This window comes from Nelusetta ayraudi, unplaced genomic scaffold, assembly GCF_046127955.1.
Source record: "Nelusetta ayraudi isolate G7.1 ecotype Tasmania unplaced genomic scaffold, CSIRO-AGI_Nayr_v1 ptg000021l, whole genome shotgun sequence".
Classification (NCBI taxonomy): Eukaryota; Metazoa; Chordata; class Actinopteri; order Tetraodontiformes; family Monacanthidae; genus Nelusetta; species Nelusetta ayraudi.
Genome location: NW_027466071.1, coordinates 257,324 through 270,280, shown reverse-complemented (window position 1 = coordinate 270,280; position 12,957 = coordinate 257,324). Strand labels below are relative to the sequence as shown.

General features: G+C 46.4%; 1 protein-coding gene across 3 annotated transcripts in view; it reads left to right on the top strand.

Moving 5' to 3' along the window:
* Positions 1-12,957, top strand: part of dlgap2a (discs, large (Drosophila) homolog-associated protein 2a) — a 147,759-nt gene that overhangs the window by 88,785 nt on the left and 46,017 nt on the right. For all 3 annotated transcript variants that reach the window (XM_076027481.1, XM_076027480.1, XM_076027482.1), the window contains one exon: positions 11,735-12,915. In XM_076027481.1, the coding sequence (XP_075883596.1) occupies positions 11,735-12,915 (1,181 nt within the window). The remainder of the gene's footprint in view (positions 1-11,734; positions 12,916-12,957) is intronic.

The following is a 12,957-nucleotide window of genomic DNA, read 5'->3' as shown; positions in this document are numbered from 1 at the left end:
TGGCTACGCGAAAATCATGATTGTGAATCGGCTGGCAAAAATACTGTTATCTCAGTATCGGGGCTCGTCTTTCTAACCTGACGTGCCATTGGAATCTTGACACATCGGTTGTAGCCATAACACAGCCAACATGCTGATATTAATTGGTTCAAGGTTAATATTTCAACAAAGCAAGTGGGCAGAATCAGAAAAATCAAGTGGAGATGAAATGCAAGGGGTCATATTTGATGCCGACTGTGAACTGCGACTGTTCAGTCAATTTGACAGCTTGCTTAGCACACGATCAAAGCATCTCCCGACCGCTCCATCCAACATCTAGCTCAAACAAAAACACAAAAAAACACTAATTGGCATTGTGAGTCTGTTTGGGTTGTTTTGTTGAGTCCCAACCCAGCTGCCGGCTGTCACATATCCACACGCACCATCCCAACCAGCCCGAGGCAGAGACAAATTCTCCGCCCCTGGCTGTGATTGATACCTGCACTTTGTTTGTGAGCGGCTTCGAGCCGCGAGCTGCCGCCAAAACCCAACCGGTTGGCGGCTGGATGGGCGGAGGGGATGCGCGATTGTTTTACGGCGGCGGCTCCATGGGGACAGTTACGTAACGCCGTTCACCGTAATAACCTTGGGCGGCTGCGTCTAGCTGCGTTTCCACCACCCCGAGAATTGCGCGAAACCTAAATATCGCAATAGCGTGGCAATGGAAATAACTACATTTCGGTAAAACCGCTCAAAAAGCATTGAGCAAAGCTTATCCAGATGCTCATCAAGATCTCTGACCTCTGACCTGTGGTCAGTTCAGTCCAGATTGTTCTGTCATGACTTTTTTTTATTATTGTTCATTGTTTCATTAATGGCAAAAAAAAAAATCTGTACATTTCAGAATCTTTACTTTCTTACTTCTACTTGAGTAAAGGAGTTGAATCAGCACTTTTACTTTTGCCAGAGTTTTTTTTTTTTTTTTTTTACAAAAGTATCCGCACTTTTGCTTTTGTACAAAATGTGAATACTTTTGCCACCTCTGCTTTTCACCGTCATAACTGTCGATCGGCAGCAACCTCTCTCTGCACCTGCAGCTCTTTTCTTTTTTTTTTCTCTCTCTTTTTTTTTTTAAATTTTAGCACACGCGGGCCGAGCTGTCTGACAACATGAACGAATTCTGTTTCAAATGATCAGCCATCACTTCAGTTCAGCAAACGACAGCATTCAGCTTCAGATGCGGTCCTTTCACCTCGTCTCTCGCAATGAGACGGGAGTGAGACGCGCCAGAACGACGGAGAGCGCCCTCACCCCGTCAGTCATCATCTGCTCTCTTTTGTCTCTGCCCGCCGTTCTTTAAACGTGCAACAGGTGGAAGATGTCTCTGTTCGGTCCCGTCGGTTCTCCCCTCTGAGCCTGCACCCGTGTTTTCTGCGGCGCCTTTAATCCAATCACAGCCCCTTGTGTTGCTTTGAAGGGGCTCCCCCGTCACTCCCTTCACTTATTACGAGAATTATGCGGTTTGAATGATCACCAGGGGAGGCGAACGGAAGCCAACTTCCCTCCTTCAAGAGTGCTTCGGCACATGCTGGATATCGATAAGAGCAGACAGCGCCCCGGTTCAGCACTCGAGGTGCTCGGTGTTTTTGAGAGAATAACTGTGATTTTTATTATCGTTTTCAAAACGTGGAAAGGAAACATTTTGGTTTTAATTGTTTCAATGTTTTTCTTATTTTAAGAAGTTTAACGGCCTGCAATTAGGCTCTACAATTGGATTCATCTGTAACTCATTTGAAAATGTACCATCGATAACATCGAAAACATCAGATTTGTTCCTTTTAGGGATGTGTTCCACCCTTGGAGTTAACTTCCCTCGCATGCTCATTGTGCAAGGCTTACACCACAGTAACCTCTTATGATATGGGTCTGACTTCATGGACACATGCTTGTGGAAAAAAAAGACATGCTTCATAGTTTAATCTCAAAGGTCCTGGATGTGTGACAAGGTCCATTATCCTGCTGAAACATCCAGTTTTATCCTGGAGGGGTCAGTGCTCGGGCAAAAAGGGAGCACGTGGGTTGTGGCTGATTCAACTAAGGGAAACTGCACTTAAAGAATTGAAGATTCTTAAGGCAGTGTTGCAACAGATATCAAACAGGGTGCCCAAAGACTTTTTTCAGCAGTGCATCGCAACTTTGTCACATCCTTCTCGGTTCGCGGCCCGAGTGTGAACGCCAAGGTCGGCTCCGGCTTTTTCCGCTAAATAGTTTTTCCGGCGGTGTATTAAGAGTTTGCGCGGGGCTCCGTCAGCGGCACTTGTTTTATTTCAGCTTGGTGAAACTGGGTCAGGGGAAAGACTGGGACAGGCACTTAGTCTAATTACATTTCACTGTCAGACGTGTCCAGGTTCCGCTCGAGCCTGGAGCGACGTGCAGCTCCTGCTCCATTCAAATCAGCATTTGGGTGCTGTGACGTGCATATGCGCACAGGTGTGTGCATTCCTGTGTGTGTGTGTGTGTGTGTGTGTGTGTGTGTGTGCATGCAAAACCGAAGCCCATGAAGCTGAAACATTGTAGTTTTAGGATTACAATTCTCCGGTTCCACACAGTGCTGGTGCTGGTTGAACTCCTTCTAAAGACTTCGTGTTTGCTCTCGATCAGCGCTTTTATTTTCTCCCTCCAACGCCCGGCTGCTCTCCCCTCGTTTTCCGACCTGATCTTGTCCAGATTAACAGCTCGGCCAATCATTTAACAAATTGATTGACTCCGTGCCGCTAATGTTCAGGCTGCCTTTGGTTTCCGCGTGAGCGGGCAAAAAAAAACACAAGAGACAAAAAAAAAAAAAAAAAAAAAAAAGCCGCGTGTGAGACAAGGATCTGAACGAACCATCGGTATCACGGCCATCTCCAAAAAGTCATTACGGTCCGCCCTCACCTTCAGCTCCCTGGGCTGCTGCGCTCTGCACACAGGGAAATTGCATTAGAGGGGAAAGGATTTCAATTGTCTTCTGCAGTTGGAGGACTGTGGACGGCCGCTGGAGCCTCGGGGACCTCTAGTGTTTTTGAAAATCAGTCCCATCAGTGATGGGATTGTCTCCAGAGGCTGAGTGCTGGTCTGGACTGGGTTATTATATTCCTTAAGCAGACCCTGAATACTAAGTTGGCCTCATTTAAGTAACATTTAGAAATATGGGCGCAGTGCGTTGCACAGGAAGAAAAGCATGAAAGAAGATGGATTTGGGTGTTGGTCTTGATTTGGTCTGTCTTGGTTTCACCCTTGATCTTGGTAGTGTCTTGGTCTAAATGGAGGTGGTTTTGATTATATCACTGCTCCCAATCACTATAGTCCTAATAGTATATTATTTAAGTATTTTTCCTACAATCTAATACTAGAATAACTGTCTCTTTTCATCTTGCTGGGAAACATAAGCTGAGGTTTTCAGTATCAGACAACTCAAAAGCTCTTACGTCATCCATACAAACAGGACTGTGACAATATTGCATTATCTTAATTTTTTTTTTTTTTTTTCTCCTTGTCCTTGGTGGAGCCGCACAGACACCAAATGACTCAGGAGCCCTACAGAATGTTGCCACAGCAACCAAAAACTGTTCTGAAGCTTCCTCTAATAAGTTTCCTGGGAATTCAGTCCTGGCTGTTACATAAGATGTGACTTTCTGTCTGTCTCCCTCACACACACAGTCACAGGGTTTTGTTTTGTTTTTTTTTTCTTTCCTTGTGGCAGATATTCACATTCAGCATGATTTATTCATAGCTGGATAGCTGCACTGGGTCGTCAAGACCACCGTGGAAATGCCAGGCCGCGCGATCTAGCACACTTGGCGTGTTTGGCGCGAGAAGGCATTGTCCGCCTCAAAGTCGATTAGTGCGACTGCTGCGAGCGGAACGCTCGGCCACGAAGGGATTCCGATCGAATCGGGAGCGGCGCGATGATGTTGCGAGACAATTTAGCCGCGTGTCGCCGTCGCTTTGATGTGCTATGCGGTTTCAATAGGGGCATTTCCCGATAAAGTGACAAAATAAGAAAAGGGATCAAGGCCAGAAGGCCCCGAGGGTGGACGTCCTGCGAGGGACGCGGAATGCTGATCCTGACACTTTGCTGAATTTCTCTCCGTTACCTATCGTCCCCTTCCCGCTCCCACAGCCGGAGAGGAGGAGAGAGGGAGCAGATGGGAGCGCTGAGCGTAGCGCAGATAACACACTTCATCATTAAGGGATGCGTGATAAGTACTCAGACGTTCGGCGGGCTCCCCCTTATCTGGCCTCCGTAATCTCTCTGCGGCTAAATACTAGCGCTGCCTTTAGCCTCCGACTCTGCGGCAAGATTTGGCCGCCAGTGAGGAGAAATTGCCGCTCTCACGTTTGTCGGGACAGCCTCCCGGAAGCCTAATCACATTGAAAAGATTAGCGCCGAGGCTGATGGACTTCTTCCTGAAGAGTGGGCGCAGGGATATCCGAACAACTGCTTTTACTTCCCGTTGGCTCACATTTCGGGTTTACTTGAAAGGCTTCCACGCTGGGAACATTCCGAGACTTTCACAGACAAACGTCAAGTCCTGAAATAATCAGTATTTGTAGACGTCGTTTTGACTGGCTAAAGTTTCACAAATAAAAAAAATCAAAAAAAAATCTAATATTTCAGTAAATATGAGCACAGTATGACCCCAAAAAAAAATAAATGAGTAGTTCTAAAAAGAGGTTCATTGTGCGTCTCACGATCATTTGGCTCGCGCTTCTCAAGGAGCAGTAGATCTTGACTGACGTGTCTCCTGATGTAAACAGACTTTTAGTCCGACATTTTTCCAACTCCTGTCGCCGTGACGGAGCCTTTCCGGCTGTCATCAGTGTTTAGCAGACAAACAGTGATTGCTTTCATTGTGTAACACCCCGCGCTCGGAAAACATCGGTGGCAAAGATCACAATAGACTCTGAGACGGCGGCACAGCCTGGCGTCCGAAGGTGTCGTGTCCAATTTCAGGGGCGCCTCGTCCTCTTTTTTTTTTTTTATTGACGAGAATCCTCATAATAGGACTGACTGGGTTTAATCAAAGGTCAGACAGAAAAGATGTGGCTCCTGCACTCTTTGTCAGTGTGTGTGTGTGTGTGCCATGATGTGGGTGAGCAACCCTGTGACCAATCAGGAAATACGGCAGTCATGTTTGAGTCATCCTTTTCTGTCAGTGTCTCATGGAAATAATATATAATGTTTGGGATTTTTAGTCACTCATTTTTGGTCGTTCAGTTATTACCAAATATGAATAGCTGCATTTTCTTCAAACACAGGCACGGTTGCACATCGCGATCACCTTGGCAACCTTTCCAATTCACTCGTGTAAAAATCAATGAGGACAAAACGGAAATCACATCACAAGACGGCCTTTTCAGAAAGTCTGTTGATAGAAATTTTATAGTGACCGTTCAGTGTGCAAAGCACATAGTCACTGTTTTTTTTTATTCCTCATATATATATTTTATGTTGTGTCGTAGAAACCAAGACATTATCAAGACCAGAAAGCATCGAGATCGAGATAAGGCCTAGACTTCTCAGTATCTTTTTTTTAAATTCAAATTTACTTCTAAATCAAACAGCAACATATCCTTGCAGCATGGTATCGTTTAACCATTTTCTTGACTATTTCTCTTGACTTTGAAGTGTTGGCTGAGTCTTGACCGGTCTTGATCAAAAATCCAGAGTCCGAGATGAGACCGAGACCCTTAGAAAGTGGTCTGGAGACGAAGACCAATCTCGACTACTGCAGCACTATACTTAGGTGCGCTCATTCATGACTTTAGATGTGGCAGAATATTCCAAATAGCTCTATCGGTCTTGGACTCTGTTAGGCTTATGCCTCCGTTGTATTAAGAGCATAAAAGATGCTGTGTGTTTGCCTCCAAGCAGATCGATTTTGAAACATACAGCAAGTGAGGATCATCCTGTCACTCATTTGGACAAGCTTGTAGGACATCTGACAGATCGCTGCTGCTGCTGCTGCTGCTGCTGCTGCTGCTGCTGCTGCTGCTGTATTCCATGGGACTTGCGCTCTCAGATTTCGATGCTTTGCCTCTTTGTCCGTTGCCTTCTAACAGCTGAGACTGCCACTGATGTGCCCCTAGAGCTCAGGACACATTTCATCCCTTTGATTTTTTTTTTTTGTTTGTTTGTTTGTTTGTTTTGTTTTTTTCTTTCTCTCTCCTTGCAAAACGGTCTTGCATTTCTGGGTGACTAACCTGTGGGGAGATACTGTTCAATCGATTTGTTTTGCACAGAAAAAAATGGGTGTGACTTTCCTCTGCCTTGCAGGAAGAGATGCCGAGGTGAATATTTTAACAGAACTGTTTTGGTTGTTTTGTTTTTTTCTCCCAACAGCTTTAATGTCTGCATAAATGGGAATAGGAGTTTCCCCCTGGCCCTTTGTTTGCCTTTTTAAAATCTAATTGAAAAGCATGAGATTTCTGTTGACACGCTATTTAATTTTCACTAATGTAGAACAATGCACTAACATGACACCAATTCTTATCAGCACACAAAACTAAATCAGTCACTGTTTGCTCTGATTGGCCAAGGCTTGGTGTAAAATTCATTGAAATTATTAGTTTGCAGCGCACTTTAGAGCACAGGGAGATGATGAGGCTAATTGAAGCAGTGGTGCAGTTTGGGGTGTTTGAACTTAGAAATGACAAATTAGTTCGACAAGGCATCACATTAAAACTCCATTTAGTTGTGAAGCATCTTTCATTTTTCTCACCAGGCTCTTCCTCTAGTTCTCTTCACCTTATGAAGAGAACTTCAGTTAGCCAGATCGCTATCTGCCGCCAAGTCTGGAGGTCACGTGTTTCTGCATCTCTCACTTCACTTCCAGAGCTTGATTATCTTTTAACTTTGTTTTCAACTCCACTTGGGGTCCGAGCCACTGGAGGAGTGCGACCTGTCAGTGATACTGGTCGGCGCTGATATAATGCTATTTAAATGCTAATGTGCTAAGAGGAGCAAAACGACCTTACGCACGAAGCAGAAGCCCATGATAGTAAACAAACCTGTTCAGAGACTTTTCTTCCACTCACTCTGCACCTGAAGCCTGAGGTGGCTGCTGTGAGTGGTTTACTAAGAAAAAACATTCAAACCAAAAAATATAAACATACATATATTCAAAAATAATAAACTAAAATACTTCTTCAGGCACTGAGTAATGTTGTTTAACCTAATTTGTAAAAATGTATTTGCCCCTCCCATTTGTCGATAATAAGTCCACAGATTGTTTCCAGTCACATTGGTGAGCCTCTCATGATTAACTATCCAAAACCTAGGGCCAAAAACAGCACATGTAGCATTCGTTCACCCATTCTTGACATTATTTCGTTTAATCCTTCAATGTCCATTGACCTGCTGGTTTGGTTTGTCTCTGCTTCTACCACCTAGCGCTGTTCTAAAGTGCTCGATCCATTGCCCCGGTTATGAAAATACGGCACTCGCGTTTGTTTGTTTTCTTCTTTCTTCATGAAAATCCGGAATGTAGTTCATTTTAAAAAATCGGTTGGCAGAAGAAACACCTAACTGGGGGTTACTGTCTCTAGCCTGGCAGAGATGTGAGTGATGTCACAGAACAGTGTGTTTTTGCACACATTTTATGATGAGCGGGGGAGGCAAAATAAGTAAGTGGCTGACTTCTCTAAGCTCTCTGCGGTCCAGAGATTGAATGTGAAGCACAACAAAGCAAGAGCAAGATTCAGTGAGGAAAATTGTGCATCATTCCTTTAAATCAAACACTGGCCCAACACCTTATTTCTTTTAGACAACATTGGCCAGGATCAGCTTGTACAGGCGAGACCTTTCGGCGACCCTCCGTCGAGTTTCTATATTCTCCCTCCATCCATCCCACAAGTCTGTCGAAGCTGTTGGCACTCTGGCCGGCCAGCTGATAATGTGATGTGCTGGTTTGAGTGCAAAAACAACACGAGCCCCCCCTGCCTGAGACAGACACTTGTCTCCCTGTTGGCGAAGAGGCACTTGCCAGAAGGACACTCGCTACGCCGAGAGAGCCGTCTTCCCTCAATCCCAGCTCATCTCAATACCAAATAACCTTCAAGGAGTTCTTCCCCCTTCTCTCTCTTTCCTTCAGTGAAACTTTCAGTCCCGGCAGACGACTGGGTGACGATGGAGAGGGAGAGAGATGGAGGCCACGCGAGTCTTCCGTCTGTTGTATAATCCCAGGAAATGCCAAAACCCTGCCGGTAGATCATTTATTCAGCGCAGCCTCCAAAGATACCTCAAGGAATTGTCCGACAGAAGGGCTCGGAGTGAGGCAGCGACGAGGATTCTGATGGAAGTGTAGCATCACACTGGACAGGCTTCCGCCCGTAACAAGCTTGGCCTCAATTTATTTATTTATTTCAATATAATTGACGATATTCGATGTGGAGCGAAATTTGAAAAAGAAGAAGGGAAAAAAAAAAAAAAAAGTTCCTCCCCTGGGAACAAGCGAGGATGTCCTATTATTCCTTCATCGCGCACGCTTGGATGCGTTTCCCGTCGGGCTGCCAATGAGACCGCCTCACATGTAAACAAGCAGAGTTTGTTTTTTTCGGCCTGACAGATGGAGGACGACAAGCAGCAGCCGAGCACGGCTGCACCACAGGGGTTGGGATCTTAGGCCTCGTTAGAAATAGGCTGTAATGCGAATGTTTTCCATCTTCAAGATGAGAAGGGACATCTGACGCTAGTCACAAATCAGTCCTGGCATGGTATTTCTTTCTCTTTTCCAGCGACTATATGGAGAAGATGGAAAGAAGTTCCTTTAAAAAAAAAATATGCAGTGAGAATCGTGTTCCGGGGGTTGGCTGACAGCACCCGGAGGAGTTTCAAAGAGCAACTTGTGTGATTGAAACCGGGGCAGAACTGGAGAAGATGCACACGGACGTGTATTCCTGACGCGCCAAACAAATGTGTTTTGCATTCTGCGGCGGCCAGTTGTCACTTTGTTGCTGGGGGAGCCGAGAGATAGGACAAAGTGCGGCGTGATAAACGCGTGGCATTTCTTAATCCACGGCGCCACAATCGGCAAAGAGATCTGCAAGGATTCTGCTCACGTGACTGTTGTGTGATTTTTGCAAGTGGGGAAAAATGATCTTCTTAGTAAAGTGTAGCACTGGGCAAAGATACACATCTGCTGATTTTTTTGATATTATTGGTATTTTTTTTCTCAATACTGATGTTATCTTGAATCAGTACCAGTATGACTTGTCTGAATCTGAATCTGTTTACCCTATTTACTTACAGCATTCAAGTGGAGGATTAGTCTTATAATGTGAAAGTTTTTTTTTTTTTTTTAAATGTCATTAATATCTCATGATCAACAAGAGTCAGGCTCACAATTTGTATTTAGACTCAGTGGTACAGTCACACGTTTCAGGTTTTAGGTGTTTTATAATAGGTGTCGTACACATGTTCCTTAAGAAAAAAGCATTGTGTGGGGGAAAAAAAAAAAAATCACCGTCGTTTAGCCTCTAAAAGAGGGACAATGCATACAAATGTTGGCATTTGAATGATTTGTTTAAGAAAATATGCAAATCCTTCAAATGAAAGTTTCAGGTCAAGACTTCAATCTCCTTCCTTCTCCTTCTCCTGATTGATTGTTCGCAGATCCATTGCGGCAAAAGTTTAAAAGCGAAGAATTGCAGTAATTGCGTTCATGTTCAAATGCACCGTACCGCTAAGTGCCGTGCTTACGCAAAGAAACGTAGGAAAAAAAAAAATGCAGCAAAATGCACTTGATGTGGAGCACAACGCTTTGTGTGTGTTTGTGTGCGTGCACGCGCGTGTGAGTGTGTGTATGTGCATGTCTTAGCTCGCGCGATGCACTTCAAAGAGTTTTTGATGACAGTGAAAAAGTGAAAGGGCCCAGCAGTTAAATACAAGGACAGATACTGGGGGGAGAGAAGTGTTTCTACTGGCAATCACAAAGGACAGAGAGTCTCGCAATCCGTCAGAAAGCAGTCGTGGCAGTGGGACGACCTTTGAAAGAAGCATAAAGTGCCACCAGTGTGAGTGAGACAATCACGCGCAAGTCCAATCTGCTCGTAAGAGTAAGTTGCAGTGTGCAATCTGTTGCCCATCAAAACTTGTAGTCTTCTTGGGATACAAGCTGGAGGTCCAAAAGAAAGACTTTTAGAATTACTGCTGTATCGCAGCACCGAGGAACCATCAGCTGTTTGAAGGCTCATAAACCAAGAATAGGTGCTGCTTTGGGGGTCTTTACCTTCCATTCCCGGGGGTTCATTCTAGACTGCAGGGTAACAGGGGTTTTGTGTTTCGCCCACTTTCAACACAATGGTGTTTGGGTGAAAAGCTTTATTTTCTTTTTTTTTTTTGGCAAGAATAACTTCCACCATCGCTGATGGTGCTGAGGCATAAATGTTCTGTAAACCAATCCAGAGGTTAAGTTGAATTACATCGAGCCGAGAGACACACACGGGGAACCTCGGTGACCGGTGACGCCTAAATGCGTTTTAATCCGAGACGACAGGAAGTTAAGGGGGCGGGGCTGCATTTGGCGATGGTCTCCCAAGGACACGGATCTGGCCGTGCACCTCGCCGCGCTCTCCTCGGGGCTTTGACGGATGACACGGGCGCAGTGGAGTGATAGGCTATTATTTCACTTTGCATTGGATAAATGGCAGTGGGGGCTTCTGCCTGTCGCCCGCCTTCCTTCTTCTTTTCGCCGCGCTCATTTCTCACCGTCTTGTCTTTTTAACATGCCGTCCCAGGCTGGAGGAATGGAATGCCTCAGATTTTGTCTGCATAATGTGGCTCTTGATTTATTTCTTTCACGTTTTCAGATGCAATGCTTTTTAGGGGTGAGTGCCTCGAGTTAAAATGTTATCAACCTGCGAGAGAATGGTACATCTTCTAGCTCGAGGCTTTCTTTTGTCCCACATTTTGAAGTGTAATATATATATATATTTTCTTTCTTTTTTGGTGAACACACAGCACTTGCACAGCCTTTGAATGCCCTGTACTCTACAGTATGATGATGCAAAACAACATGATACCATACGATGCGGTACGGTGCACGTCCTTATGGGGAAGTCCACATTTCCTGCTTCCACAGAAGAATCAACAATAGCAACAGCACAAACAAACACAATAAAGTAAAAAAAAAATTAAAAAAATAAATGAAGTGCACATAGTCATACTCTTGCACATTCATACACTCATGATGGGGGCCGTAATGCAGGTCACCAACTTGCCCATCAGGAGCAATTTGGAGTGAAGTATCAACACTTCAACTGGAGGAGCTGATAATCAAAATGTTGATCTTGCGATTCGTAGATTGTGGACCATTACTCAAAGGTTAAGTGTTTAATATTTGGAGATTTTGAGAAGAAAGATTGCAGTACTCTTTCGCTCACCCTCCATCTCCCAAGCTTGCCAGTGAACTACGATGGCCTTTGCACACAAACCTGTAATACCTCGTCCACCTTCTTCTTTGTTGGTTTATTTGAAGATGCAAGCTTGCACCCTAGATACAGTGTGTGGCATTGTACGATGGCAACTAATTGGGAGTAAAGGCCCTTGCTCTATGTATATTCTTAACAAAATGACTTTTATTGGACTGCGAGTATACACTTTTATTATTGTATTTATGAGCAGTATATTAAGCTTTTCCCGATACAAAATTAACAAATCAGGCCAAATTTTACACACTGGACCTTTAATATTGTCTCTTTCTCTCTTTTCCAGACCAGCAGTATTCATGGTCGCCCTCGCAGTACTTCGATGAGGACAGCTACTCCCCCCCACCCAGGAACATGAAGGGTCTCTCCGGCGGCCGCCCCGCCCAGCTCCAACTCACGTCCGCAGCCTCGGCTCACACCTGCGGGTACGCCGACTGCGACCACTCCTTGGACCACCACATCCACCATGGCAACTCCCGGCCCCCCTCCTACCTCCTCAGCCCCACCGAGAGCTGCCCCCTCGACAGTCATCACCGCTGCTCGCCGCGCAGCTCCATCCACTCAGAGTGCATGGTGATGCCCGTGTCCATGTCGGCCACCGACCACTCCGTCTCCAGTAGCACTTTCCCCCGCATGCACTACGGGAGCGCCTCGCGGGACAGCGGCGGCGGCAACACTTCCAGCGGCAGGGAATCCAGAGACGACGCGGGCTCGTCATCGCACGGCGGCAGCGGGAAGATGAACCGAATCCCTGCGAATCTCCTAGACCAGTTCGAGAAGCAGATGCCGCTGCACCGGGACGGCTTCCACACGCTGCAGTACCAGCGCACCTCCACCACCACCACCACCACGGAGCAGCGCAACGAGAGCCCCGGCAGGATTCGCCACCTGGTCCATTCGGTGCAGAAGCTCTTCACCAAGTCCCACTCTCTGGAAGGCTCCTCCAAGATCAACGGCACCAAGGGCGACTCGCACCGGGACAGCTCCCATCACCACCACCACCACCACAACCACCCCCACCACCACCACCACAACCAAGGCCACCACAAACACAGCAAGCGCAGCAAGAGCAAAGAGCGAAAGTCAGACGGCAGCGGCAAGCAGCGCTCGGGGGGCTGGTGGAGCTCGGACGACAACCTGGACAGCGACAGCACGTACCGGACGCCCAGCATTATGTCGCGGCACCCCGTCGACCATGTCGTCGGCCACTGCTACCCCGACTCGGTGCACGGCCACCTGGCTGGAGACCTGTCGCTCAAGGGCTCCAAGAGCAACAATGACATAAAGTGCTCTGCCTGCGAGAGCATCAACGCGGCGCCGGAGGGGAAGTTCATGAAGAGGAGCTCCTGGTCGACGCTGACGGTCAGCCAAGCCAAGGAGGCCTATAGGAAGTCCTCGCTCAACCTGGAGAAGCCGATGACGCCCACGGACCTCAAGCCCGGCCTCAGGCCTTGCCACTTCCTACAGGTGAGTGTGTAAGACTGAGGTGCGGCTGGTGGTGAGAAAACA